Here is a 25892-nt window from a genome sequence, read left to right on the forward strand (position 1 = left end):
TTGTGGTGTACCTCAGCAGTGGGGAAAACCTACTCTGTCCATTTGCTTGGAGCACTTAGTAAGCTCGCTGATGTGTGGAAGTCTGTAGCACACACAACGATGTGCAACTGCTTCCGCCACGTGGGATTTGTGCTGAACGACGAGTCAGCTGCCTTGGACAAGGAGAGCGTCGTCGAGCAGCTGTCAGGCAGTGAGCAGCTCATTCACGACCTTTGCACTGTTGGCGTCGAAATTCCATCGGTCGTTTCGTTTTCAGAGTTCACAGGCGTGGACCACGAGTTGGAACTGTCCGCTGGGCTCACAGATGCAGAAATTATTCGCCAAGTGCTTGTGGAGTCTGAGAGCGACGACGACTTACCTGCAGCAGCGCAGCCGACGCAAGCTGAGCTGATGCAAGTGAAATTCAGGCAGACCTATTAGCACAGAAACGGAGCGTGGTGCAGAAAAGCATTCATGACTTTTTCCGGCCTCAAAGTGAATAATAGGCAATAAATTGAGCTTTTTTGTTGCACATTTGTTTTTTCGGACTGCTTAATTTTTCGGACATTTTCGTGGTCCGTTGAGAAGTCCGAAAAATCGGTCGTCAACTGTAGAAGACTGTAACTTCCTTGGAGCTTAGCTTGGAGTAGAGAAGGACAAAGCCAAGCAACTACACCTATTCTGCCTTGCCTTCACAGAACCTGTCTACCAGCGGGCGAACTGATCCTCATTTCAGCTAAGCATTTGAAAAACTGCCTACACGGATTCCACATTACTTGCGTCAAATTTACCAAAACTGTGCTATGCATGCATGCAGTACTCTTCAAATACATAATGCATTGAAAGTGTGGAGGTGAGTTAACCGCCCAGATTAAAACAAGTTTGTTAGTGGTTGCTTTGTCATTATATTACATATTATATATTATGTAATATTACATATTACATATTATTACATATTATTACATATTATATGGTCGTAAGCTGTTAAGATGCACTCAAGATACAGCGCTTTGACGGCTTGGCCAAAAGTTGGAGCAGTGCTCCACACATGCAGCCCATAAATGCCTATGCGTGATGTTCACCTGGGCTGCTTTTCTGCAAGCATTGTTGTCGAATTCTTTGCAGAAATCAAAGACATATTCACATTACTGTGACACTGTGTGTCTGTAAACTGGTAACCAGGTCAAGCAAGTTATTGCAACTTAGATTCAAAGCATCATCACTGCGGCTCTGACGTGATGCACGGTAGGCCTATCAGCACAAACCTAAAAGCACACCACTGCAACGTGTACTCCATCAGTGTCCAAACTAGGCAGCCAGCATTTTTTTAGCAGCGCTGAGGTATAGCGTATTTGTGGTTCCAGGCTTAGCCCAACAGGCAGCACAAAGTGTCCATGGCCATACAGAGTGTCGCAGGCAGCCATCGTCTCTTAGTTCCCAGCAGAACATACCACACCAACAAAATTGTGCGCACATCAAACAGGTTTGTTGACAGACTCCCCTCACTAATTACTATTACTAATGTGGTACAGTTGACGACTGATTTTTCAGACTCTCAACAGACCACGAAAATGCCCGAAAAAAATGTGCACCAAAAAAGCTCAATTTATTGCCTATTATTCACTTTGAGGCCGGAAAAAGTCATGAATACTTTTCTGCACCACACTCCACTTCCGTGCTAACAGGTCCGCATTTCGCTTGCATCAGCTCAGCTTGAGTCGGCTGCGCTGCTGCAGGTGAGTCATCGTCGCTCTCAGACTCCACAAGCACTTGGCGAATAATTTCTGCATCTGTGAGCCCAGCGCATAATTCCAACTCGTGGTCCACATCTGTTAACTCTGAAAACAAGCAGGCCGATGGAATTTCGACACCAGCAGTGCGAAGGTCGTGAATGAGCTGCTCACTGCCTGACAGCTGCTCGACGACGCTCTCCTCGTCCAAGGCAGCTGACTCGTTATTCAGCACAAATCCCGTGTGGTGGAAGCAATTGTGCAGCGTAGTGGTTGCTACAGACTTCCACGCATCGGCGAGCGTACTAAGTGCTCCAAGCAAATCGACAGAGTAGGTTTTCTCATTGTCGAGGCCCACCAGAACCACCAATCACTGGATCACAACACAGACTCCGTTGAGTGCCTTCTTGCTGCCGCGTTGCACGCAAAAAAATTTCTAAAATAAAATTTGGAAACAGCTTCTTGAAGAACTGAAGCCGATTCAATTAAATGCGAGCCACAGTAGCAACAGAACGTAGTTCTTGCATCAGCACGACCATGGCTAGGCCTACTCGCTACGCTCGGCAACGCACGGTAAACACAGAGGAACAGGCAGTCGAAGCGATCACGCTAAAAAAAGAACCAACACTCCGGCGACGAGCAGCGACGGCAGCGACGTTGTCCCGGAAACAGAAGCTGCTAGGCAAATAATATAGCCTCGATCCAGCATCAGTTTAGCTGAGTAGCGATACGCAAGGCTGGCACCAGTTTCAAGGCTATCGAAGGAAAGAGTAAACAAACAAGATGGGTGCGACACCGCTCAAAATGTGTGGCAGTTGGCCCGGCTGACACTTCAAAAAATCGAATAGCTCTCCTTAGAGTGTCCGAAATTTTGAGCAGCGCAATACATCGACTTTATAAGGTGTGTCCTGGGGCCGCGAAAAAGTCCGAGTAATCAAGCATGTCCGAAAAATTGGGTGTACGAAAAATCGGTCGTCGACTGTACCTTGCTCCAAACGTAAACTGTACCACAGGTGCTATACTGAGATCCTGAACTAGGAGGCAAAAACTAGTGCTAGTACAGGGGTTTCCTCCATGACAGGTGTGGTCAAGCTGTGGAGAACACATGCACGTAAGGGTGTACAAACATGCAAGCCCTAGCAGCCTGACTTTGACTACAATGGCAGTAGTGAGCACTTTGTTAAGAAAGCACGGGCTTTGCCATTTCGGAGGACGAACAACGATGCAGCACAGCACTTTGCCCAACTGCAAGCTGGTCAGCAAGACCACATGTTATGACACAACCCTTCCCTCTAGCACGCAATACAAGGTGTCTCATCACTTTTGACGTGCTCAAAAGGAATTAAAAAAAAAAAAAGTACAGAAAAAAAAAAATCCCTGCTGCTGAAAATGTATAAACTGCAACTGGAAACAGATCAAGCAAGACACATCAGTTCTTTCTAACTGGCATGTATTTGTGCTTGGCTATAAAAGCTGAAAGGTATGTCGAAAGCCAAGAATCCAAGTACTCTGGCTCAGCAGCTGTCTTCTACCAGCGTGAGCCAGAGTACACGAGTTAAAATCCGGCTGCTGCAGCTCTGTTTCAATGGCGCTCAGCTACTGAGCTAAAGTACCCAGATTTGAACCAGGCCGTAGCACCTGTGTTCCAATGTAGGCAAAACACAAAAGGCAAATGCTTAAAATCCGCAGGTGCTCTAAATTAATTCGCAGCCCTCCACTACTACGTCTCTAATAGCCCCAGCTGCTTTCGAACACCACATATAATTACTGAAGTATATATATATATATATATATATATATATATATATATATATATTATATATATATTACTTTTTGGCAGCAGTAATCGACCACCGCAGTTGCATTTAAGATTGGCAAACAGTAATCGCCGGCTTGTTTTCTGTGTAGAAGACTGCCTACCAATGAGCCTTATACATCACCACAGCCAAAGAAGTCCTTACCAGCAGTTTCTTGTACTTTGGCCTCTTGTTGTAGTCTTTTGTGAGGCTGCAAAGACGAAAAGAAGAACACATTCAACTGAGTGAAATTTGCAACAGCAAACTTAAGTTTTGCAGAATACACACAAGAAATATAAAAAAGTGGTTCAGGCTTTGCCCACTCACCACTGTTTGACAAAGGAGCAGAACTCTGGGGAGAAAGTGCCATCATCAGGCAGTGAAGGTGGCTCATCCTGAAGGACTCTACTTAGGACTTCGAAGTCTGTCTTGCAGTCTTGGTAAGGGAATTGGCCAGTGGCAAGCTCCACCTACAGTGCACAATTGGGAGAACATTGGATTACAATGAAACTGCAGACACACCTAAATCGATTTGCTCCTGAGAACTATTCAGGACTTCGTAGCAAGCTCACCATAGAAATGCCAAGACTCCACACATCAGCCCGAATGTCGTAATCTGGCTTTGTTGGATCTGGTGGATCGATTCGTTCAGGCTGGGAGAGAGAGAGAGAAAATGTTCTTACACACAGCCAAGTCCACAGCTCCCAAACACATTCCAAATATAAAATGTAGTAAGTAGTCATAGTAATGACACCACTGCAGTTCATTTTTCGAGGGTGCTTTGAATGCAGAAGGGTTTCTGGACCTTCATTTGCGATTTCCTCAGCAATGCAGCCGCTTCACTATAAAAAAGAGAGAGAGAGTTCTCATAACCTATTCATCTTGCTTCGCTTGATATTTCCTTTTAGTGTCCTTTCAAGTTCTACGTTCCATACATGCAGGTTGTCTTTGCTCAACCGCCTGTAGTATGAGCACATAACTCTTCTGTGGAAAAGGGATAGAGGCCTGTCACTTGCTTCACAGAATATCCCTAAACTGTGACTTGAGCTGCATTTACTCATTTCCAAGCTCATAGAAAGTAAGCTGTGTGAACGATAATGCAGATGACGAGTGCTTGTCACAGCAGATATGCCTGATCACAAGTTATTTAGCAAGTAAAGGCACAAGCAGAGGCACTTTTTTCTCGTTTTCTTTTAAGCGTCGCTATATTTACTCATTTATTTAGCATAAAAATTCAACTCTAAGGCCCCATGGTACCCGAAATATTAGTCATGAATTCCAGAGCTGCTTCATACAAACTAGAAGCACTGCTTTCCACTGTCATGGTGCCGGACATCTGCTGAGACTGTGTGCAATTTTCGCCCTTGCTAGCTTTCCTCCATACAAAAAAAAAAAACTAGTGCAGTGTGTGTGCCTGCAATCTTCACTCTTCTAGTTCCGCTGCAATGGGGCCCATGGCCTCGCAAATGGTAGTTTTCCATAAAGATGCTTCCAGCCATATTTAGTTAGGCTTTGCACACTTCTGTGTACATTTGGCTTCCTGGCATGCAACTGTGTGTTTACCTTGATACAAGTAAGCCTTTCAAGGCACTCTCGGCTATATGCATGACTTCTCGCATGTCATGTTTTTGCATCACCGTTTTATTTCCTGGAAATTCATTCACAGGAACACGGCGAAAGCCTAGAGTTGGGAACACTTGCTTGTGTTACTGAAGAGTCCTTGCCCGTCGCAATGCTTCCAGTGCACTACCTTGAGCCATGCGTTATTGAGTGGGTTTACATTTACAGAAGGTATGCAGCAGAGTGCATGTAGAGTCATGACCAGTCATGAATTTTATTAAAGCACTCGCGGTGACTTGTGAAAGTGCAGATTTGACCGCATTTCGGGCACGCGGCATTTTGTACAACGGCGTCGCCCACTTTTGAATTTTCGCGGGGGAGTAGGCTCAACCTACTTCTCCCAGAAGCCACATTGGCAGCGGTGCATTCCTGATCAAAATAATAATAATAAAAAAAAAAAAGGCTCTTTCCCGCCCAAGTCGACCACTGCGACTGGCCCTTTAAATCCCGTGGTATGATTGGAGCGCCGCCATTGGCCACGAGAATTCCACTGCGCTGGCTAACGCAGACGCTCCTTCTTCGTTCTGCTGTCACGCGAGACGCGCACCAATGCTACTGTCCGGGTTTTTATTCCTTCTACGACATGGATACAAGTGAGAAACGTGATTTTCGCTCACGCAAGTTCCTGATAAGGTATCAATACAAAGGAAGACGCCCTAAGTGCAAGCGGAGAGCTCCGGGGACGGGAGGTGCGTCTGCCGCGAGGCCTAACTGCGGCAATGGGGCCGCACCCGATTTAGATGCCGCAAGCTTTATCCGGAGCGTCGATGACTTTGTCAGTGCATCTGAGAGGAAGATAATGATGTTTGACGATGATAACAAGTGCGCAGACGATTGCGGAAGCACAGTTGTGTGCAAGATCGGCATGATAAATGACCTTGTCAGTGGCGCGGCGTGCCCGGCCTGCGGACGACGCGATCTCTCGGTCAGAGAATTGGCTGGGAAAAGAAAAGGACTGGCATCATTTTTGGAGCTGTACTGCAGAAATGACGCGTGTGCAACAGCTGCCGTTTCTTCGAAGTATACTTCAAACCGTGCATCTCGATTGTGCAACAGTGATGACATGTGCGCCCGCGGCAGTGCAAGGGATACCTTCGCCGTGAACGTAAAGTCGGTGATCGCAGCGCGCGCGATCAGCGTTGGACATGAACAGCTTTTGCGGTTTTGCGCGATTATGGGCACTGCAAAGCCGATGCATCATACGGCTTTTAATGCTATCAGCAAAAAAGTGCACGCTGCCACGACAAAAGCTGCCGCTGAAAACCTCAAACAAGCCAGGCAGCTGACTATTTCCAAGTGGCAATCACCAGCAACAGAGGGAATGCAAGGGATATGTATTGTGCTGTCTGGCCATCATACTTTCATTCCTGCTCAAGGGATGGTGCCAGCAGCCACAAATTTTGCCCAGACAGAGAGATGTCTTGGTGCAAGCATAAGCGGGCAATAGCTTTGGGTCAGCCAGCACCAGTGCACACTCCCATCCTGAGCGTTCCCCAAGGCAAGGCTGTGCTGCCAGTCTACAAAAGATTGACAGATGAGAAGCTGCTCCAGCGCTGTGTTAAAGGACAAACGCAAAACGTAGCAGAATCGCTGAATAGTAAGATATGGCTGCTGTGCCCCAAGAAAAAGTTTGCAACACGAACTGTAGTTGAGACAGCGACAGCAATCGCCGTCCTTTGGTTCAACAAAGGGCACACAGGTTTCGAGGAGGTGCTATAGGAGCTTGGCATCCTCCCATCAAAGGAACTGCTTTCTCTAAGCAAGGAGGCTGACAGGAGGCGTATCTCAAGTATGTCCTCAAAGGCAACTGCAGAGGCTAGGGCCCATCATCGCAGTGCAACGAAGAAGGCCCGTATGGAGGAGTCTGCTCGCAGGGATTGTGAGGGGGCAACCTATGGGGCTGGTGCCTTCTAACTTTGTATATATCTTTGAGACACTCTACCTAACATTCAGTGTAAATTTCATCAGTATATACTGACTAGTGTTTTAGTAAACATGTTTTTTAACTTTCAAATTCGTTTTTCTCTGTTCCTCATTTTGTCCCATTTTTGGAGTTTGTGCACAAAAATTTGACCACTTTACATTGTCCAATCACAATAAAACTTGGGATACTTATGTTTTAGAATGTGCTGAATTCAAAGAAACAAGTTTCAGACCTTTTATCAAACTTATGCAATGAGATAATTTTAAAATTTTATTTGTTTGGAGTGGTAAAAGTGATACTTCACATTTAAATTTTTTCTAGAAAAAAAAAAAACAGTAATGGAACACTATATTTTTATGCTTTATTGAATTCTACTATACATTTGGAGCGATATGAGCTATTTTTCAGTGTTCTGTTGGGCTCCCTGTTGTTATATAAGTGTGCACAATCATGCATTGTTTTTAAAGTTGTGTGGTATGTAAACGAAGAACCAAATGAGCTATCAAAAAAATTAAAAGCAGATTTGAAAAGAGGAGCTCTAACTCTTTAAATGATGAAAGCTTCATTCAGGTGTGACAAAAATTAAAGAAAACGTTTTTTTTCGAGTAGCATCTCCCCTTAAGTCCCCAGACCGCAAGTGAAGTTACATAAACTAGAAGTGGCGTCATAAAAATGCACCCCAAAATGCCCCTAAACTGACTGGATGTCTGCTAGTTTTTACGAAGTTTTTCGTGCATTCCTATGTGGCACGTTTAATCTATCAAAGATGAAATTTAAGTGCTTACTAACGCTGGTCCCTCTGTGCCATGAGGTGAAAAAGAGGCCATGTGTAGTGTTTTTGCAATTGCTCCTTTGATTTTATTTCACGATTGCCATGTTACGTGAACATAGATTTGTCAACAAAGGCTAGAGAAGTAGCTGGTGGGCTTCGACTACTCGCCTCTGCTTGGCTACGTTCGCAGTTCGCTTCCCATTCGTGCTCTCATTCAAGTGTGCCGCATTGTCACAAGCAAACTGGACGTTAGAGAGATGTTTTCCATAGGCTTTGACAGAATACAATCTTCAAACACTTCTTGTAAATGTGCAAAGAATAACACTGCAGAAATTGTGCCCCCTTGTAGTACAATTTATTAGATTAGGTTAGGTTAGGTTAGCGAGGTGTTTGTACAGTCGAACCCGGATATATCGAACTCGAAAGGGATCGCGAAATAGTTCGATATATCGATAATTCGATATACAGAAATCGGCTTGGGAAGGCACTTACGATGCGAAAAAAACGATACTGTATTTAAATAAAACTTGAAATTTCTCCAACCAACACTTTTATTTTATAAAACCCGACGTTTCGGAGCCGGCTCGGCTCCTTCTTCAGGGGTGCATGACGCGGGGCTGCGTGCAGCTATAAGTAAAAATTGTCGAGGGGGAGAAGAAGGTGGGGGGGGGGGGGGAGAATGGGGAGGGGGTGAGATGTGTGTGAAAGGAATGAGAAGGAAGGAGGGGGTTTAGACGAGTGAGGGTGCCGCAGGTGCAGGTGTGCTCGCTGGCGACTTTTTTCTTTTCTTCTGTGAAGTGGCCAGGAGAGAGCGAAGACCTTGCAAGTATACAGCAGGGAGGTTGCCTATTGTCCGGTTGATGTTATTTGCGGTAGACTGTATGTGCCATGACTCGAGGAGGCGTCTTTTGCGGTAATTGGTCTCGGTCTCCAAGATGAACGTTTCTTCGAAATTTATTCTGTGGTCGGAATCTTCTGAATGTTCAGCTACGGGGTTGCGTTCTCTTGAAAAATTTCGTACATCGTTCTTGTGTTGCCGAATTCTTTCTTTTAGGTTTTTTGTTTCGCCAATGTAGCTAGCATCACAGTCGGCGCAGGGAATTTTGTAGACAATGCCTTGGGCTCTTTCTCTTGGTGGTCGATCTTTGGGGAACGGTAGCAGGCTCCCCAAAGTGTTTGAAGGCTTGTGCGCCACTCGAATTCCCTCTTTTCTTAGAATACGGGCGATGGTTTCGCTGGCGCCTCGGACATAGGGGACAGTGACGTACTTTTGAGATGTAGTTGTTTGCTGCTGGTTATTTTCTTCCCGGGGCCTGTCGTTGCGTTTTTGGCGGCGAATGATTTTGCGGATAAATTTTTTGGGGTAGCCGTTCATGGTTAGTTCCTTGAATATTAAGCGTTTTTCGTTTGCTTTGTCGGGCTCTGTGGTGCAATGTGTTTCCACTCTTTGTAATAAGGTCTTCACAACTGACGCTTTATGGCTTGTCGGGTGGTTTGAAGTGAAATGCAGATATCGCCCTGTGTGGGTGGGTTTTCGGTATACGGAGAATCGCAGGCGGTTGTTTTTTCGGGTCACCAGAACGTCCAAAAACGGCAGGGCGCCTCGCTTCTCCATTTCTAGGGTGAACTGAATCTCCGGTTGTATGGAATTTAGATGAGAGAGGAAATTTCGGACTTCAGATTTCTTAATAATTGAGAAACAGTCATCGACATATCTCAGAAAAATTTTTGGCGGTGGGCGGAAAGAGTTGAGAGCTCGTTCTTCGATGTGCTGCAAAGTTATATTCGCCATAGCGGCGCCCTGCCGTTTTTGGACGTTCTGGTGACCCGAAAAAACAACCGCCTGCGATTCTCCGTATACCGAAAACCCACCCACACAGGGCGATATCTGCATTTCACTTCAAACCACCCGACAAGCCATAAAGCGTCAGTTGTGAAGACCTTATTACAAAGAGTGGAAACACATTGCACCACAGAGCCCGACAAAGCAAACGAAAAACGCTTAATATTCAAGGAACTAACCATGAACGGCTACCCAAAAAATTTATCCGCAAAATCATTCGCCGCCAAAAACGCAACGACAGGCCCCGGGAAGAAAATAACCAGCAGCAAACAACTACATCTCAAAAGTACGTCACTGTCCCCCTATGTCCGAGGGCGCCAGCGAAACCATCGCTCGTATTCTAAGAAAAGAGGGAATTCGAGTGGCGCACAAGCCTTCAAACACTTTGGGGAGCCTGCTACGTCCAGTTCCACCAAAGATCGACCACGAAAGAGACCAAGGCATTGTCTACAAAATTCCCTGCGCCGACTGTGATGCTAGCTACATTGGCGAAACAAAAAACCTAAAAGAAAGAATTCGGCAACACAAGAACGATGTACGAAATTTTTCAAGAGAAAGCAACCCGTAGCTGAACATTCAGAAGATTCCGACCACAGAATAAATTTCGAAGAAACGTTCATCTTGGAGACCGAGACCAATTACCGCAAAAGACGCCTCCTCGAGTCATGGCACATACAGTCTACCGCAAATAACATCAACCGGACAATAGGCAACCTCCCTGCTGTATACGTTGCAAGGTCTTCGCTCTCTCCTGGCCACTTCACAGAAGAAAAGAAAAAAGTCGCCAGCGAGCACACCTGCACCTGCGGCACCCTCACTCGTCTAAACCCCCCTCCTTCCTTCTCATTCCTTTCACACACATTTCACCCCCCCCCATTTCTCCCCCCCACCCCCCCCCCCCACCTTCTTCTCCCCCTCGACAATTTTTACTTATAGCTGCACGCAGCCCCGCGTCATGCACCCTGAAGAAGGAGCCGAGCCGGCTCCGAAACGTCGGGTTTTATAAAATAAAAGTGTTGGTTGGAGAAATTTCAAGTTTTATTTAGTTATCAACCCAACCAGACAGGCAAATCTGTCGAAATGTTTAGCTTTCGATACTGTATTTGTCGCGTAATCAACTCACTCGCATAATGAACCCACCTCCACTTTTGCACTCGAAAATTCGGAAAAGAAATAAGCATTAAGGCCAGCTCGCTCATATGCAAGCGATCTCGGCGACGAGCAGCAGCGACAGAGGCAAAAATTTTCCAACTTGTTGGAACTGCATCCTCTGCCACTTCGAGCCACCGCGGCAGCTCAAAACAAGGCTTCTGTGTCGCCGCACGGCAGAAATCGCCAGCACTCATTTCGGTTGTCTCATCCACAGCTCATTTCTGGCAGCGTGCCAAGATGCTACACAGCAATAACGTCACGGCATGTTGGCGTGTTTATCTTTTGATAGCTCCTGCTGCGGCGGGCCGCGGGGAGCATACTGCCACAGAATCATTGGAAAGCATGATGAAGTAGCTGCAAATCCTGTTTTGAAGCGAGAAATGCTAAAAGCCGGTGTCATGATCGCAGCTGACTGCGTGGTTTCGTTGATTCATACATGCAAGGATAAACGACTCCAGGAAAAAAAAAAAAAAAAACGCCGCTTTGTAATGCCATATCTTACGTTACGCAGAGCGTACAGCACAACGATAAGAACAAACGACTCTCGAAAAAAAAAGAAGAAGAAGAAGAAGATAGATTTGCCGCTTCTTATCTTCCGCAGGCGCCAAAGCCACGTCGGCTGCCGCGCGGAGAGGGTTCGCAACACACACTGGAGAAAGCGTCCGACGTTCTGTCTGAAAATGGGCTGAGCTGGCTTGGCGCATGCGTAGCGCGTGCTACTGCGAACAAAGGCCGGGAAAGAGGAAGGGAGAGAGATAGCTCGGCAAAAGAATGGGCACACACTTGCGCTTCGCTCTATTGCGTTTTTCCCCTCTCGTTCCCACCGGTTCTCTCTGGTTCATTCATGCACATGGCTTGCAAACATCACGTGCTGGCGCGCGCCTTTGGGGAATGCAGGCGCGGCACTGCCCTAGCCGAACTGTCCCCTCAAATTCCTTCCGTGCGTGGCTTGAAAAAACGACACGCAGCAAACGGCCGAGGGTGATGCGATCGTCTTTGGGGAAGGCGCACTTTCCAGTGCGTGGTGCGGAGTTCGATATATAGAACGACCGATGAAATTGAGTTCGATATAAGACGCCGCTTTCCTATACTTCTACATGGGATTTTCAAGGGGATATTCAGTGAGTTCGATATAACCAAAATTCAATATATCTGGGCTCGACTGTAGTTTCACATGTTCGTGTCCATAGAGCACCATGAATACTGGGGACATATGTTTCCAAGGACGCAAAATCAGGAATCGAAGCCAATACCTCTGTTGTTATCCGGTGCACGGAAACCAGACTTAACGGTCCGAAGTCAAATTCTCATGTTGTGACAGCAGCTAGTAAATCAAGAGACTGCCAAAGAGTGTGGTGCTTATACGCCAAATTTGCTTTTTCCCGAGTCCTGGAAACTTTAGTCCCCAGTTGTATTGCATTTTCAACGTAATGAAGTCTCAATGCTGGCTCGAAACAAACCCGAGTAAAAACCCTACCACGAGCTCTAACAGTGAGCACCATAATATACGATGTCTGCCCGATAGGCAATGTTTCAACTGAACAGAATTCTTAGCTGCAATCTGAGTGCTGTATACAGGGTGTCCAAGCTAACTTCAGCCAAGGATTAAAAAATGAAACATTTGAGATAGGCCAGAGAAAGCACCTGTGTACAGCTGCCAGCCATCAGACACACCATAGGCAATTTTTTGCTTTGCAATTCACTAATTAGTAATTAAGTTAATTTTTCTAATTTACTAACTATTGCCTTTGAACAACAGCTGTGATTTGCAGGGTTGGAGAGCATCTTCTAAAACCCCCATTCCGTCTATTTCCGATAAAGAAAGCCTCACGTGTATAGTTTTTCCAAGCCCTAAAGAAAGCCCATAAAATACAAAAAGCCATGATTGTGGTGCTCTCAATCACGGCCTGAGTGAAAGAAACTAGCTGCAGCCGTGACTCGACAGCCCAGTCCCAGTGGCAGGCTGATATGTTGGTGGTGGTTGCAGCCGGCGCAGTGAACCCGTTGCGACTTGCAATGCACTCCGACTGCATGAAGTGGACGAAGAACCACCGCAGACATATCGACCTGCCACTCAACGAAGTCGTAGAACCGATGCAGCAGCTGATTTCGTTCACTGAAAGCCAGATTGAGAGCAGCACAATCGTGGCGCACGAATGCGCCAGTCACGTGATATTTTTTGTATTTCGCGGGCTTTCTTTAAGGCTTGGAAAAACGACACACGTGAGGCTTTCTTTATCGGAAATAGGTGGAATGGGAGTTTTAGAAGATGCTTTCCAACTCTGCAGATCACATTTCTTGTCTAAAGGGAACAGTTAGTAAATTAGGAAAGCTATCTTAATTACTAATTAGTTAATCACAAAACAAGAAATTTTCTATGGTGCATCAGATGGCAGGCAACTGTATGCAAGTGGTTTCTCTGGCTTATCTCAAATGTTTCATTTTTTAACCCTTGGCTAAAGTTAGCTTAGATACCCTGTATAAGAACTTGTCATATTCACACTAAAAGATGACATAAACACAGCTTGCTGTACATCACGCTTTCAAGAAACCAACCCCTGTCATTAACTCAACAATTCTAACCCTGAAAGCATATTGGCACTGGCTCACTGCTGCATTACAGAACTGGTCTGCAAAACTGTTAGAACACTCACAGCCATGTATGCTGCGCAGCCAGCAGAGCGTGTGCGTGCCTTGGAGTCCACAAGACGGCCACTAATGCCAAAATCACAGAGTCTAACACGACCTTGTCTGTCAAGCAGCACGTTGGACGGCTTCACATCTCTGTGAATAAGGTCATGGCTTTCCTGCAGCAAAGACAACAAAGACAAACATAAGTATTTTAAAATTACAGTAAAACCCTAATTAGCACCCAAATCAAGACAAACTAAACTACTGGCACAGTCCAAGTCAAACACCCGAGTAGGTAAATGGTATCAAGACGAATTTGGATGCTCCTTAGTTCCGCCACATATTCGGACAGGCTTCCTAAGAACTGCATGTTGCTTGCATAGCCGTGACAACATGCAACGGCAGGTGTGATATCACAAGGCCTCTGTCACTAGGCCTTATTTAAATGAGTCCTGCATTACAGACTCTTCTTCTGACCTTTGGCGTCAGCCCATGGCAACAGCTGGAATTTACCATGGATCAGCCACTCAGCCAAACATAATTGCAGTTTTAAATGCCGAGTATCATGTCATAGTTTTTATTTCCAGAAAGCATGTTGCCATTGTGGCAAGCGCATCTCCTTTACTTTCATCTGCACGTGCACTGCCATGTCCGATTGTGAGCTGGCTCCACCGACGCTCCACCGACGAAGAAATCCGACGCTGCTAACACAGCACATTCAGACAAGTATTTCATTATACTATAAAAAATCATCCAGACTGTATAGCTTTCACCTCAAATGAAGACAACTACGAAGTCTCTAGAGAAACAAAATTACTCTGATGCAGATGGTTTTTGGCAATTTCTTTGGGCCTATTCGACTGATCAACCTCCAAATAATTTGTTTTTTCCTGCCCCTTAGACCATGAACTGATTAGTTTCAACTGTAAAGCCAAGTGGTAAACCTAGCTGCCTCCTACACTACAGTATAAGCCCCTATGCTTTGCTTTATCACAAACCATTACGAATGGGATTGAGCAGCCACAATGCCTTAGGCATGCCTATGGGGACTGTGAGCATTCAAAATATTGCACTCAGTCCACATATTGTCCCAAGTCAAAGATGCACACATAAGGCAAAAACTTGTTTGAGGGCACAAGGCAAGGAGGATATAAAAAAGTGCTGGAGTGAAGTCCCCTATACCGGCCAATGGGCGGGGGTGAAGCCTGCAGTGGCCACCTTGTGGTGGGTAAGAAGTGGCCTGCCAAGCACTTGGAAGCGCTGTTCGCGGGCGTTGTCAGTGTGTTTAAAGTGCTTAAAGGATTTTTAAGTTCTGATGCAATGCTTTGGGCTATCAGGTGCGCCATATTGGATGTCTCCGAATCGATTTTAACCACCTGAATTTTAGATATCGATGATATCCAAGTAGTAAACACTCCACTCAGAGCAAATATCGCAGCTCAGCATCAATGTCAAACCTTTGAGTGAAGCCGTAGCAACGCTAGTATTACATAGTTGCTTAGCTTATGATGAGTATAACAGCACTGCATTAATTGCAAGTCTTAATTAAACACTGTGAATTAACTGCTAATGAACTTTGGATTTTATGCGACATCGAGCCATATGTTGTAAAATAGCATATGTCAAGTATAATTGCACTGGACTAACTTTAGGTCCTAATTAATTACTGTTAATTAGATAATTGTGAATAAATATTATAATACATGCTTCGTGGACAGCTTACGGCAAGTACAATTTCACTGGACTACCTGCATGTCTTATTATTGGTTAATAATTAAAAAGCTAATTAAGACGTGTACCTAGCCCAGTGCTGTTCTACTTTGGTATACAACAGGCTCTGTGAACTCAGCATTTAAAAAAAACATGCCTTCGAATCACTTCACAAAAACACCTAAGCATTGTGCTCTCATCACAATCTACACAGAGCAGGCAAACACGTGCCTGAGCTAAACCACTGCATCACTATACTCAGCTAAGGTTTCCTGTCTCAACCAAAGGTGAATGGGTTGCATTTTCCTTGCTCTGCTCCCTTTTCAATGTGTTTTTCCAACGTCTGACACAGAAATTACCACATTTTTCTTTGCCAAAAAAATTCAGTACACTGCATACCCTACACTGGTATACAAAAATAATGTGCAGTCTCTGTCAAAAAATAGGAGCCCAGGCAGTTCGTTCCTGAGCCACACCATGTGAACACAGCTTATACTCCGTTTCATACATCAAGTGCAACACTGCCAAAGCTACAGCTCTTGTTTGCGCTCTCCACATCCGCGATGAAAAATAGTGCCTGCTCTGCAAGCTTAGTACATCTTACATTTGCCATCAATTTCATAAAAGGCATCTTTTTTAGGGAGAAAGGATCGGATTCGGCGAATCTGTATGTTTTTTATGCCGTTTTCGTTCGTGTCGCGTTTTCGCTGCCCCGCAACCTTGCCAGCTGTGCCACTAGATGGCGCTGGCTGTGCCCTTCGCGCTGCGCATCTCTTTTCGAGAAAATAGTTCTTCGGTGCGCATTTTTTCTATAAGATCCGCACTGCAAAGATGTCTAGGCACGCAAAGCAAGTTATTGCAAACGTGTATGCTCGGAATAGAGCCCGTTTCCGCAGGAACCACTTGGCCACAAAACGAGGGCGTAATGATATGCCTCCTTTTTTTTTCTTGCGGACTACTTGCGTAGCTTTCACTGCGTTGCACCTGATGTATGAAACGGAGTATAGAAACAAGCCCCTTGGGCTCTAAACTTTCAACAAAAGCTGTACATCATACATCCAATTCCCTACACCTGCAATACTATACAGCTGCACTAGATCCACTCTAACCGTCTAATACCTTGAGATAATGGAGGGCACGAAGCACTCCAAGGGCTGTCTTGCCAAGAATGTCTTCGGGCAGAGCACGTGGCCTGAGACGCCTGAGCAGTTTGTCAAGGCAAGTCGCCATGAGCTCCATGCATATCCACACTTCACCTTCTGTCATCAAGTAGCCGAGGCACTGAACAATGTGTGGACAGTCACGACAGCGAAGGACCACCTGCACATGCACAAAAGAAGGCAAAGAACACCGTTCAAATTATCGAAAACCAAAAAGTAAAAATACTAATTTTGTTTACCACAAGCTGTTTGTAGAAATCAAGAGCTCCCTAGCCAAAGAATATAGGCCGGTCTGTGGCCCTAAGGAACAAGCCTGAGCATTACACACTTATTTTGTTTTATGTGGGAACATTCCCATTTTGCAGGCCGCATTTACAAACCCTAACAAAGCTACTGCTCGCCACCAGGGCATTAAGGAGCATGGGCTATCAGTACCGCATTAAGGATTACCTATGTGAAACCATTTTCTGCCATCCAGTGGCAACCATCAGATGGTGGCCATTTGGTGGCGGCCAAAAAGTATCTGCTCATCACTGACCTTAACAGACCTAGATATATTCCCCGAATAGTCAGCTACTCGTCAGAAGCGGTTAATATTGGCATCAGCATAGACCAGCTAGACGTGCTACTGCTTCACTTCTGCCCACCTCTTGACTCGCCTCCCCAGCAGGGATGAAGATGGCCTCAAAAGTGGTGCACATTATGTGCTTCAAAGAGCTAGAGCTTCAAAGAATGTAGGCGTGTTTATGTATGTTAAATGCAAGCATTTATCGGAAATCTAAGCTGCATGTTACATTTGCACATTTAGTTCACCGCAGGCAGATGTGTCAATTCTAATCGTAATGGCACCACCTAGCTTTTAAAGAGCTAACAATTTTTGTCACAAACCAACATTTTTGTTACATCTAGGGGTGCCAAATAATCAAACAAAATGCCAACTATGAAAAATTTCTCATGCATCGAATTTGTTACATGCGAAAGCCCTATGAGCCATTCACAACCAGTAACCCTCCCAAAATAAAATTTCCGATAACACTGCAGTATCTGCACTGGAGAAATGCATAAGCCTGAGCATTGCTGTTTTGTCCGCGAGTGACAGATACTACCCCTTTCCTTTCCCGATAACCAATTATAGAACACAGGTGAACTCTGACGCGCTTAGCAAAACGCTGGTTGTGATGGGCAAGGGGAGCGCTATATACAGTGTGCAGCAGAGCGACACTCAGGCTTCTGCATTTCTCCACTGTTGATTCTACAGTGCTATCAGAATTTTTCAGACTGCAGTTGGTTGATTACCAATCTTTATACACTTTCTAACCATTCATACCATTTGTGCACGCAAATCATGCCCCTTCCTGCTTGGTCCCGTTCAAACATTACAAATTTCCTGCCAACAAGAATTAGGCCTACGTCACCGAAAGCCCAGTACCACGTGACGCCATTTGGACGTTGCCTAATATTACCACTGCCGGCTATTTTGATGTTTGACTTAATTGGATCTAACTTATTACCTAATTAACCCACACGCACCAAACTTTTCCCCAGCGAGATCTTTTCATCCTCTTATCTAATGCAAACATCCTTTTTCTTATAATTCATTTAGTTTTAACATAATCGTGACAACAAATTCTGGTGAGACGAAACTGTCGGCATAACCATACAATGCTCGCACATTAGAACACAGCAAAACAATGCATTCTTCGTGAAGTGAAAGCCTCACATTCGAGTACATCATAAGTGCAAGCAGTGTCCTTTTTTCATCGCATGTCATGCAGCCCAACAAAGGTATGCTAGCCTGCTAAAAAAATCTGATCAAATTTCGTCTTGCATGGCCTGTCCTTCACTGGAATTAGCATCACTACTAAATGCACTGTGGTAGCAATAGCAAAACCTGACAACGCCGACTATGCAGAAGGTAAAAAAAAAAAGCTTCACACCATAGATGCAGATAGCGGCGTGGTAGCTACCGGATTTGCCTTATCCAAAACATTTTACAAAGGTAAGGGAAGCAACTAGAGCCACACCAAACATCACATCACCTCACTTCTGGCATCCCACCTACTATGCACACGCTTTTGCAAATAAATGCTACAACCAAACTAATCTTTGCTTTTTCCCCGGTACTGAAAATATTGAATGCAGAAAGCCCTTTATTAACTAATGCAGGAACAAAGAATAAGCAGCCTAAATTTCATTTCTCAAACTATCCATATGCTGCTGAGCTGTAATCCAGCACTGTAACCCAACAACCAGCGAAGCGAAGTCTCAAACTCAGATAGTTAAATACAGGAGCACTCCACTACAGTAAACTCGGATCTACTAAAGTGAAACTGAAGTTCCAGTTCATCTTCCATGTACATTTTCCCCCTTTATAGTAAAGACATTTTTGGTAAAAATCAGTTGTAGTAAAGTGCGCCTGGCCGCGATGATGACTCCCCCGATATGACATCGCCGCCCATGCACTGCCTAGAATAGAGAGGAAAAGGTATTTTTGTAATTGAAAAAAGAAAAATAACACCCAGTGTCCTTTTAAGTGGCTTTACCACTAGGCTTAACAGCATTTAGGAGAAGCCTACTTCACGGAGGCCTTGAAGCTATGACGGAAAGCATGCAGCGCATAGAGAAAAAAAAAAGTAAAGCTGTCTACGAACATGGAAAGGAGGTGGCGCAGTCCGTTCAGAAAGTAAGGGACAGTAAAAGTGCAGCAAGAAATTGGGAAGGGGAAGAAACGGGCGAATATTCACAGTACTGTGCAGCATAAAGCATGAGGCAGCGGAGGCAAGAAGTGGAGGTGCAGCGTGTGTGGTCTTGTAGCACTTGACTGCCATGCGTATTTATCATTTACTGCCTTTTAAAAGGTAATTAATAAAAAACAGAAACTGCAAAAATTGACACAGTGTTCATGCAAGGCTTTGATTTTCACATGAAATCAAACTTGGTTGTATTCGTAGCCACATTGTCCTCATGTTTAAGAGGTACTTCCACTAGATGTAAAAAATTTTTCTAACTAAAAAACATTGCACGAAGATATGATAAGAGTGAAATGGAAGCTATTTCAGAGCTTTTTTTCATTAAGCAACAAGACGTGCTCATTAAGTGGCTATTTAACTACCAGACAGCATCTTCAGGACTATGCATCATCAACTGATATAGTAAAGATTTTTGCTGGTCCCAGTCACTAGTCACTGCTGGTCCCAGAGGTCCTACTGTAAATAAATTTCTGAAATTCCGCAGCAGTCATTTTGTTGCATCCGCTGCCAACCCCCATGAAAGATCTATATTACAGTTACAAGTGAAACTGCTTCTCGCTTCTGCGAGTCAATGAAGTCATGAAATGCACTGTGCAGGCGCAGGCCAACAGGAGTGGTGGCAGGGGCACACGGCATGGCAACGCAACAGTTCGAGCACATGCGTGACATGCCTGTTGGCCATTGATGCTAGTTTCCGTCACTGCCCCTAGGCGCCACACTACAAATGGGCAGGAAATTCTAACACACTTCTCCTGTGGCCGATTTAAACAATCCAACTCTAAGTATTGTGTCACTTGAAGTGAGCTGTCTGAACATAAAACAACTGTTCATCACAACCGACTGAGCGTCAAAATTAGTTTTTTTTTTGTCTCGTTATACATATACAGTGAAACCTCGTTGTAACGAACAGTTAAAAAATCGGAAAATAGTTCGCTCTATCCATAATTCCTAATATAAAATTTCGTAGAATATACATGCAAGAGCAGCAAAATTCAATCAGAGAAGGCACAGCAACTTGGAGGGTGCCTACTTGGGTCCCGTCCATTTATTTACGTGCAAAGAACTGCGTTATCGCGGCCTGCTTTTTTGTGTTGATCGTGTTCCGTATCACGCCCTGTTCCATAGTTTGCAAACACTCAACAAGGGCAAACCCACTGCTCTCAATAGCACTGCAGTGGCGGCGCAGTAAATCCAATGCAGCAAGCGCTTCTTGTGAAGTCTGAATGTTTAATCGTCTGCAGGGTCAGCCTGAGCTTCGTCTGCGGGATGTTCAGAACCTTCCACAGCGATTTCGGCGTCCGTCAGTACAGCCGTGGTCGCCGCGATGTCGTCGCCGCTTACAAAGTCCTCTACAGTCATTGTTGCGGGCATGTCACCAACAAAACGCGAAAAATCGTTCCAGGCTCATTGAGCTCGCGGAGCTCTGCTTCTGCTTCGTAGGGATCGTCCCCATCGTCATTTGATGCACGGGCCTCTGCTGGAACAAAACCTGCAAGCCGAAAGCAGTTGGCAATCGTTTCGCCTTTCAAGCTGTCCCATGCCGCTTTAATGCTCCCAGCAAGTCGATCAAGTCCTGCTTCACGAGAAGAGTGTCAATCAGTCTCCTCTTGTAAACTGCCTTGAAGGCCCTGATTTTATCTTGAGCTTGGTCTTTAACGTCAGTGCTGTTCTTTTTTTCACGTTCACCGCCATCACAGCACTACGAACACCTGCGCACCACACTCAGCACGACGACCGACGCAGCCTCCGCCGAACACTACGACGGCCACGCCGCGACGCTGCTAACACTAAAACCAAAAAGCGCGAAAGACGCAAAAACCAAAAAGGCAAAAGCAACATTCGATAGCGCCGCTGCCGAAGCAGCGTTGTCAGCGATTGTGAGATGCAAACGATTTCTCGTGGATCTCGGAGGCCATAGATTTCTTTGGTTGTCAACTCCCAATGCTGTCGTGGCATCTGTGGCGCTGTCAGCACCTGCGAGGTAGTCCTGAACGTTTGCTGCGTTGCACAACACTCATGTAATGCAACGAAGCCTGCCTCCTGCGTCGCGAAGTTCGTAATATCCGTTTTATGCCGAACTGCGTTCGCTATGGGAAGTTAAAAACACATGTGTTTGACAAAAATATTTAGGAAGAGTTCGATATATTCAATTATATCGAGGTTTGACTGTAGAATTTCTGTGGATATGAAAGCATGGAACAACCGAACTTTTGCTTTTACATTTTATCCTATGATTCACTATATCTGTGTTCGTAACAACAAAGCTTGAAAAGATGCAAAGGGCCAGGGCTTCCAAACCAGTGCCCCTACGTAAAAATAAACCAGTTATAACGATCGATTATTAGTGGTACATCGGATACAACGATAGCTTTATCGCCGCCCGGTAGGTGTTTACCACGAAAATTTGACTGAATATTCAATAAAAGATAAAATGTTAAGAAGACAATGATGTGAAAACTCGACATATGCGGCGAAAACGGAAGGAAATGAGCACTATCATCATTGCAATCACAGCCGCGCAAAGGGTGTTGCTGTGGCCGTATCGTCATCGCCATCGCCGATTCTGCGTCCGTGGAAGATGGCTGCGACCACATTGATGGACGGCGCGATAGCTCACGAGATGAAACGGCAGATTCGTTGGGATTTTTGGCAGGGTTTCAAGGTTGGAAGCTTCGTACGGACATTAGCACTCTACGATCATCAAGACTAGGGATGTGCTTCAGTTCAGTCACTAATCGGTTTCGTGCACGCAAAAAGGACTGCCGCCAGCGTACAAGCTAATGGAAGCAATGCTCACAGCGATTGTCAAGCTTCAGCTGCTGCTCAAGCAAGCGCGAATTTTAGACTTCGTTAAGTATGCTTGTTATTTTATGGCTATTGATGTATACTGTAATAAAGTGTTTAGTGCTCCTTATGATGATTAGCGTTGTTGAGCCAGATTTACTCAGCGCTAGTAAGTAGGCAAGCCTACATGCATGGCAAAATGTGTGGGTATGCTTTTTTTTTCTTTGTTTTTTTTTGCCAGTATAGATATAATGATAATCGGTTATAACGATCGGATTTTCAGGTTTTCTCAATATCATTATAAGTGGACTGCACAGTATTCCAAGTATTTACACAAACTATATCTCCTTAGAATGACGCCAGTGATTTATTACTGATCTTTAAAAACACTTTTTTTTTTTTTTTTATTTCATGGGTTGATTGGTCAGCGCATAGCGGTGAGATTTGAACTATTCTTTTTTAAATCATGCATCACAACTATGGAGAGTGAAAGGCCATTAGAGACTGCCATTCGCTGCAGCCACAATGGCCACAAAGCCACAGGCACACTTCCGGTAACCTCAACAGTCTGTGTGCTGCGTGATCCCCTCAGGCGTGCGCGAGCGAGGTCAATGCCTTTGCACACATGGTTACAATTTACTGCTGCACATCTTTCTATCAGCAGCTCTAGTGCTTTTCTCCACGTCCTACGTGTCCGCTTAAGATGAGTACGCTTTGCTGTGTCGTGAGCTGCAAAGCCCGTGAATAACCAGAAGTCAGTGAAGCAAACATAATCAGATAACGTTTCTGGGTGGGGCACAGTCCTCAAGCTGTTCTCTATTTTTTTTTCTGGTTTCTCAGTGCCATTTTTAATCGGCAATATCTCCGGTGTTAACGAAGCTAGCTCGAAAATTCCTGCGATTGGGGTGGCTAGCGAGGGAATACCTATTGCTTGTCCGCTTTGCCTAACCTCATTTTATGCACTTCATGGTCCCTCACCACACACTCCACACCAACTGCTCCGCTCCCAAGCATCCGGAGTCCTATAACAGATTGATTGCCAATGGTTCTGCTTATGTTTATATAAAGAAAAGGTTTCAAAATGCTACCTGTGCGAACACAGCCCATAAAAAAATTGCATTTATCTCTTGGATCATATTAAAGGTCCCCTGAAAGGGGTCACAAAGAAGGGTAAACAACGCCATAACACTGATAGTTATTGAACCACCCATCATTCTCCCGCAAAAATTTTCGATCTAGCTTCTGCAACACCAGAGATATCGGCGATTAAAAATGACCCTTCCAATTTTCCCTCTCAACTCGTACGCCGAAGGGAGCCATAAAAAAACTAAGAATACAAGCAAGTTCAAAGCTCCGCCCAGACATACGTCACTTCGACGAACTTCCTGTTGCCGCGCGCTCGCTTGCTGGCGTACTCGCGCCAACCCGTCCTCGCTCGCACACGCCTGAGGAGTTCGCCAGTTCGCGCAGCGACGGTTAGTGTAACCGCGAACCCGTGGTTATCCTATGTTACACGGCGGACCAAACCATGGTTGCACCACTAACTGCGGTTACCGCAAACCGAGCTTGACGACCTCGGTTTGCGGCGTTAACCGAGGTTATGACGGCGTCTGCTGACGGAAGCTACTCGTCGGCGCCCGAGTGCGCAAGACGTACGAGCGGGTCTGCTTCACAAAGTTATTCATTTGCCCACTGTATCACGTTTAAAGATCGATGTATAGATTATGGTGCCGCCCGACGTCTTCGATTACGGCCGACAGCGCAGCGACTGCGTACTGAAGCCTTGTCTTGCCTACAGTATCGTTTGAACGGCTTGTTGCTGAGCAGAACGTCAAAAAATATGCGGCCTTAGCTATGAAAGTACACGAGTTTGCAACGCTTGCAGCACGGGATGCCGCGAGCAGGCTGAGGTACATTACACAATTACCGCGGGGGTGGAACGTGCGAGCGCGGCGAACGCCGGCGCCGTGCGTGACCGTCCCTAGTCGTCGCTAGACCTACATTGTTTCGCTTCTAAGCCGCGGCGGTCGACGCTTTGGAACATGATCAACGCTGTCGTAAATCGTCTACTTATGAAACTGCCTTATAGTGATTCCTATCCTGCAATAGTAAAATAATTATAGGATTAACTCAGCCGATGCATTAATCGCAGAGCTAGTACGAGCAGATCGGACCAGCCGAAATGCACCAGCGGCAGCTGGCTTGAGCTGAAACTAGCTTGTATCACGGCTATCGCTCTTACCAGCAATTTGCTGCTGGTCAGCGATCCTCACGAGGGCTTCATACTTGATATTCGGCTCAGTATTCCAGACGCCAACTAATTTTAGCACGCTTTATTTCGGACATCGGTGCTAACGATCCGCCGTGTCGTTCGCGAACGGTATGCGGGAGGAGGCGCCACAGTGGCGGTGTTTACGGCGGTCGAGGAGTTGCTGCCGTCGTGCGGTGCTTGACCGCGCTGTTGACGCCTCGTCGGACGACACTCCGATACTCCTGAAACCACGTTATATAAATAAGATATTTGTAAATGCAGCTTCGTTCTGCCGATCCCTGCGTCGCTTCGGTTGTTGCACTTAATGGGCAATGGCCACATAACCGATAAGGGCGGCGAGCTGTGTAACAGCCCGCACAGAGTTCGAGCAGCGCACGAGCAGGCGACTTTCGCAGCTACTGGAAGTGTGTCCGTGACGTCATGGTTGCAGTGACCGCAGCGAATGGCAGCTTCTAGCAAGCCTTGCCAGTCAACCGACCCGTGACGTCACGGGACTAGGAAATAGTTCCATGCGACACCGCCAAGCGACATTCTCTCTGCCCGCGAATTTCAAAAAACGCTGTTTTTAAATATAATAATAAATCGCTGGCTTTGTTCCAAGGAGTTATACTTTGCATTAATGCTCAAAAGGTTGTGTTCTACACACTGAACACGTTTATCAGTGGTTTCTTGGGGGAAGTTTCCGTGGACCTTTAAGGTGTACTTGTGATAATTCAAACTTCTTAAAACAAACGAAAATTTCCAGCCTCTTAAATTTTGAATTAATGAGATCTAAAGAATTTTCCACTTGCCTCTAGATCCATAGTGATGCGCTTGTTCTCCTCGTGGTTTCCCGAGCGGCGCATCTGCTTGACGGCCAGCACCTTGCTCGTGGGTCTATGGCGCATTTTAACCACGTGGCCACATGTGCCTGATCCCAGGTCGCCAAGCTTCTCCAGATCTGTCATCTCAACTCTGTGCTGCTGGCCACCAATGGTGAGCACATTGCCCGCTTTCAGGATCTCTTTTAGCTTGCTTTCAGAATCTCCACCACTGCAAGTCGGAGCACATGTAGATGAACACTGGTACAAAGCTGCATCAAACAATTTTCACAGTGGCTTTGACCTGATATAGCACTGCATACACTACACACTTTAAGGGCACACCATTTTAATGCGCTAGCACCAAGACCCCCGCTCCTGCATTTCGCCAACATTTGTTTATCTTCGCTCCAGTCCACCTCATGAACATGCTTCTGGCAGGTGGTAGTTGGCAGGTGACATGTCCCTGCATTCATCAGTCTGCAGACTGTGATGCCACTGTGATGCCCCAAGACAACACGTCATGGCGAAAATGGCAGCACTTTTGATATGGGAATCCAACCACCAGTTCCTTTGAATCCTGAGTCAGACACAGTACTCCTAGACTATACAGGCACATTTTGTATGGCTTGGTTAAAGAAGAGCTTCATACTTATGTCAGGTGGTCTTTCAAATAATGTGGTAGCTTATACGACTGTACGTGTGATTCGAAATGGAAATGAATACTGTTGTGCCAGGCCGGCTAAAGCCCTCGGGCATTAAGGCCGGCCATGGCGAAATTGGCAGCACTTTTGATATGGGAATCCAACCACCAGTTCCTTTGAATCCTGAGTCAGACACAGTACTCCTAGACTATACAGGCACATTTTGTATGGCTTGGTTATTTCAAATAATGTGGTAGCTTATACGACTGTACGTGTGATTCGAAATGGAAGTGAATACTGTTGTGCCAGGCCAGCTAAAGCGCTC

The 25892-nt window shown here is 45.6% G+C and overlaps 1 protein-coding gene across 3 annotated transcripts in view; it reads right to left on the bottom strand.

Moving 5' to 3' along the window:
- Window positions 1-25892, bottom strand: part of LOC146202072 (dual specificity mitogen-activated protein kinase kinase 7-like) — a 41641-nt gene that overhangs the window by 5956 nt on the left and 9793 nt on the right. For all 3 annotated transcript variants that reach the window (XM_084587915.1, XM_084587917.1, XM_084587916.1), the window contains 6 exons: window positions 24915-25155; window positions 16277-16477; window positions 13471-13623; window positions 4078-4158; window positions 3833-3975; window positions 3671-3716 (listed from right to left, as the gene is read on the bottom strand). In XM_084587915.1, coding sequence (XP_084444041.1) covers window positions 3671-3716; window positions 3833-3975; window positions 4078-4158; window positions 13471-13623; window positions 16277-16477; window positions 24915-25155 — 865 coding nt within the window. The remainder of the gene's footprint in view (window positions 1-3670; window positions 3717-3832; window positions 3976-4077; window positions 4159-13470; window positions 13624-16276; window positions 16478-24914; window positions 25156-25892) is intronic.

This window comes from Amblyomma maculatum, chromosome 1, assembly GCF_055883805.1.
Source record: "Amblyomma maculatum isolate TAMU_Amacu chromosome 1, ASM5588380v1, whole genome shotgun sequence".
Lineage (NCBI taxonomy): Eukaryota > Metazoa > Arthropoda > Arachnida > Ixodida > Ixodidae > Amblyomma > Amblyomma maculatum.